The sequence below is a fragment of the Abramis brama genome (genome assembly GCF_963993115.1).
Source record: "Abramis brama genome assembly, chromosome: 5".
Classification (NCBI taxonomy): Eukaryota; Metazoa; Chordata; class Actinopteri; order Cypriniformes; family Leuciscidae; genus Abramis; species Abramis brama.
Genome location: NC_139967.1, coordinates 17145301 through 17147719, shown reverse-complemented (window position 1 = coordinate 17147719; position 2419 = coordinate 17145301). Strand labels below are relative to the sequence as shown.

Here is a 2419-nt window from a genome sequence, read left to right as displayed (position 1 = left end):
ATTCATAAATAGTGTTAAACAAACTTTTTGTGAACAATATTGTCTCTTTCTTCTAAATGGCCCTTGGAATTTTAGAAAAGGGATAAATTGTGTTTGTCTTCATAAAATGCTATGTAGGACACTTTTCTGTAGCTGTAGACGACCAATAGTGAATAGTAGCCTACAGCAGATATTTCATCGAGGATCCATTATGATTACACGGTATGTCTAATGGGTTAAATATGGTTAATAGGCCTATCTAAATGTAACTTTATATAAATTCACAACAACATATTTCACTCAGTCTCCTGTATATAAAAACCAACGTTGAATATAACTATACAGTAGGTAGCCTATAGCCTATCATTACTTTGTCCATCTGAAATCACGCAATCCACTGCGAGAAGAGAACTATACTTGCCTGCACTAGACTCTTCTCGGCTGAATTCCAGGGCGAGGCACGTCTCAAGTGAGGTTCTCGTAAAATCATGTTGCCAGGTTGTGCGAGGAAAATGCGCTTATGACGTGGAGAAAATTAGTTGTGCGATTATTTGTGCGGGTTTCTTTAACATTTTAAATGAAGAAACTCAATAGCTTAATTGTGAATTCAAAATCAAGCAAGTCTGTCTTCATTCAATCATCAAATCATTGTTTCGCTTCTGTACAGCCTATGCTAGAATAATCTGGCAACTCCAGAGAAAACACGCCCTGGGTGGGCATACTGTATAGCTACATGATAAATATTTTTTTTAAATTAACCTTTATAGCTTATAGCTGGTTTATCTTGTGAATTACGTGCATTTAAAACCGATATAAAATTAAAATGGTTTTACTTTAAAAGTGGGTCAGCAAGTTAAAATGCCTGTCAAGGGTTGGAAACTTCTGCCAAAACAAACGTATGCATTTTAGCCTTACGCAAAATTAGCTTTCGTAAAACATTCAAGTTTTGTAACTGTCCCACATGTGTGGGGAGATGACATTTTTATTGTGTGTTAATATGCGCAAACGATCGCGGTTTAAACTTTTAAAATACCTTGCTTTCGCTGGATTAATAACACTTTTAGTTATCTTCGCTTTCAACGGCACATTACTTTGGCCATCTCTTCCGAAGAAGACTCCAACACCTAAAAAGCTCCATGATGTGATCTCACCGTCAACATACAGATTCATTCTGAACCAGCCAGAACTGTGTGAGAAGAAGAGTCCTTTCCTGGTTCTTATGATCCCAGTGACTCTCAAAAGCAGAGAGGCTAGGACTGCAATTCGAATGACATGGACATGTTGACCACATGGCTTGATTCCTGGTGTGGATATTTTGCATTTGTTTGTCGTTGGTCAGCCCGCACAAAGCGACCCAGTACTGCAGGAGCAACTTGAGAGGGAGAGCAAGGAATATGGTGACATTATTCAAATGGACTTTGTGGACAGCTACCATAATCTCACAATCAAGACAATGATGATTATGAACTGGATTTCCACTTACTGCCAGGGTGCCTGGTATACCATGAAGATTGATTCAGATATCTTTCTCAATGTACATTACCTGGTGGACTACCTGCATGGTCGGGACGAGTCCTCAAGGAAAGACTACATTACTGGATCGGTCATCTCAGATGCTGTTCCTCACAGGGACAGTTTCAACAAATGGTATATGCCAGAGGATTTTTACCCAGACACCTGGTATCCTCCGTACGTGTCTGGAGCAGCATATGTCTTTTCCACTGACCTGGCCGGAAAAATATCATGGGCCTCTAGATTTGTGCTGCCAATTCCATTCGAAGATGTTTATGTGGGGATGTGCCTGCAAGTCCTGGGTGTAAAACCAGTTTACGCAACAAGATTTCTGGGACTTAGGAATCTTTTTGAGGTGCGCAAGCTTAGTTATGAAAGGTGCACTTTTTCCAAGCGTATTGCAGTGAATGGCTTTAATCCACAGAATCTTCTCCGCATTTGGCATGACTTTCAGAAGTCTCAATATACATGTTGATACAGACTACTTCATCAAACTGAAATCCTAAAATTGTATTAAAAGTACAGTTCATTCCTTAAACAAGCTTCACACATCATTGTGATTCAGCACTTACACATGCAAGAGAGAACAAAATACAGTTTCAAATGGCTTAGAACACTTACAAAATAATGGATTAGAAAGCATTTTTATTATATAAATAATCAATATACATATTAGAGGGAAGGTCAATACATATAATAAATAAATAAATAAATAAATAAATAAATAGGACATATGGTGGAAGTGGTGATGTGAAACACTTTACATAACAGAAACAATTACAAAATTTCCGCCAAATGCTTACTGTGGCATCATCCTCCAGAAAGCAAAAGAGTAAAAACACTATGAGAAATGTGTGAAATGGGTAATTCCTGAAGATGGGAGAGTCCTCAAGAAGTGGGGATGCCTGTTGTGCTATTTTCAGGATTT

The 2419-nt window shown here is 38.2% G+C and overlaps 1 protein-coding gene across 1 annotated transcript in view; it reads left to right on the top strand.

Annotated features, from left to right (window-relative positions):
• The first annotated feature begins 1258 nt into the window (after positions 1-1258).
• Positions 1259-2419, top strand: part of b3galt8 (beta-1,3-galactosyltransferase 8) — a 1470-nt gene continuing 309 nt past the window's right edge. The window contains exon 1 of the mRNA XM_084114880.1: positions 1259-2419. This exon is cut by the window's right edge and continues 309 nt beyond it. Within this exon, the coding sequence (XP_083971006.1) occupies positions 1391-1966 (576 nt within the window). The 5' untranslated portion in view covers positions 1259-1390 and the 3' untranslated portion in view covers positions 1967-2419.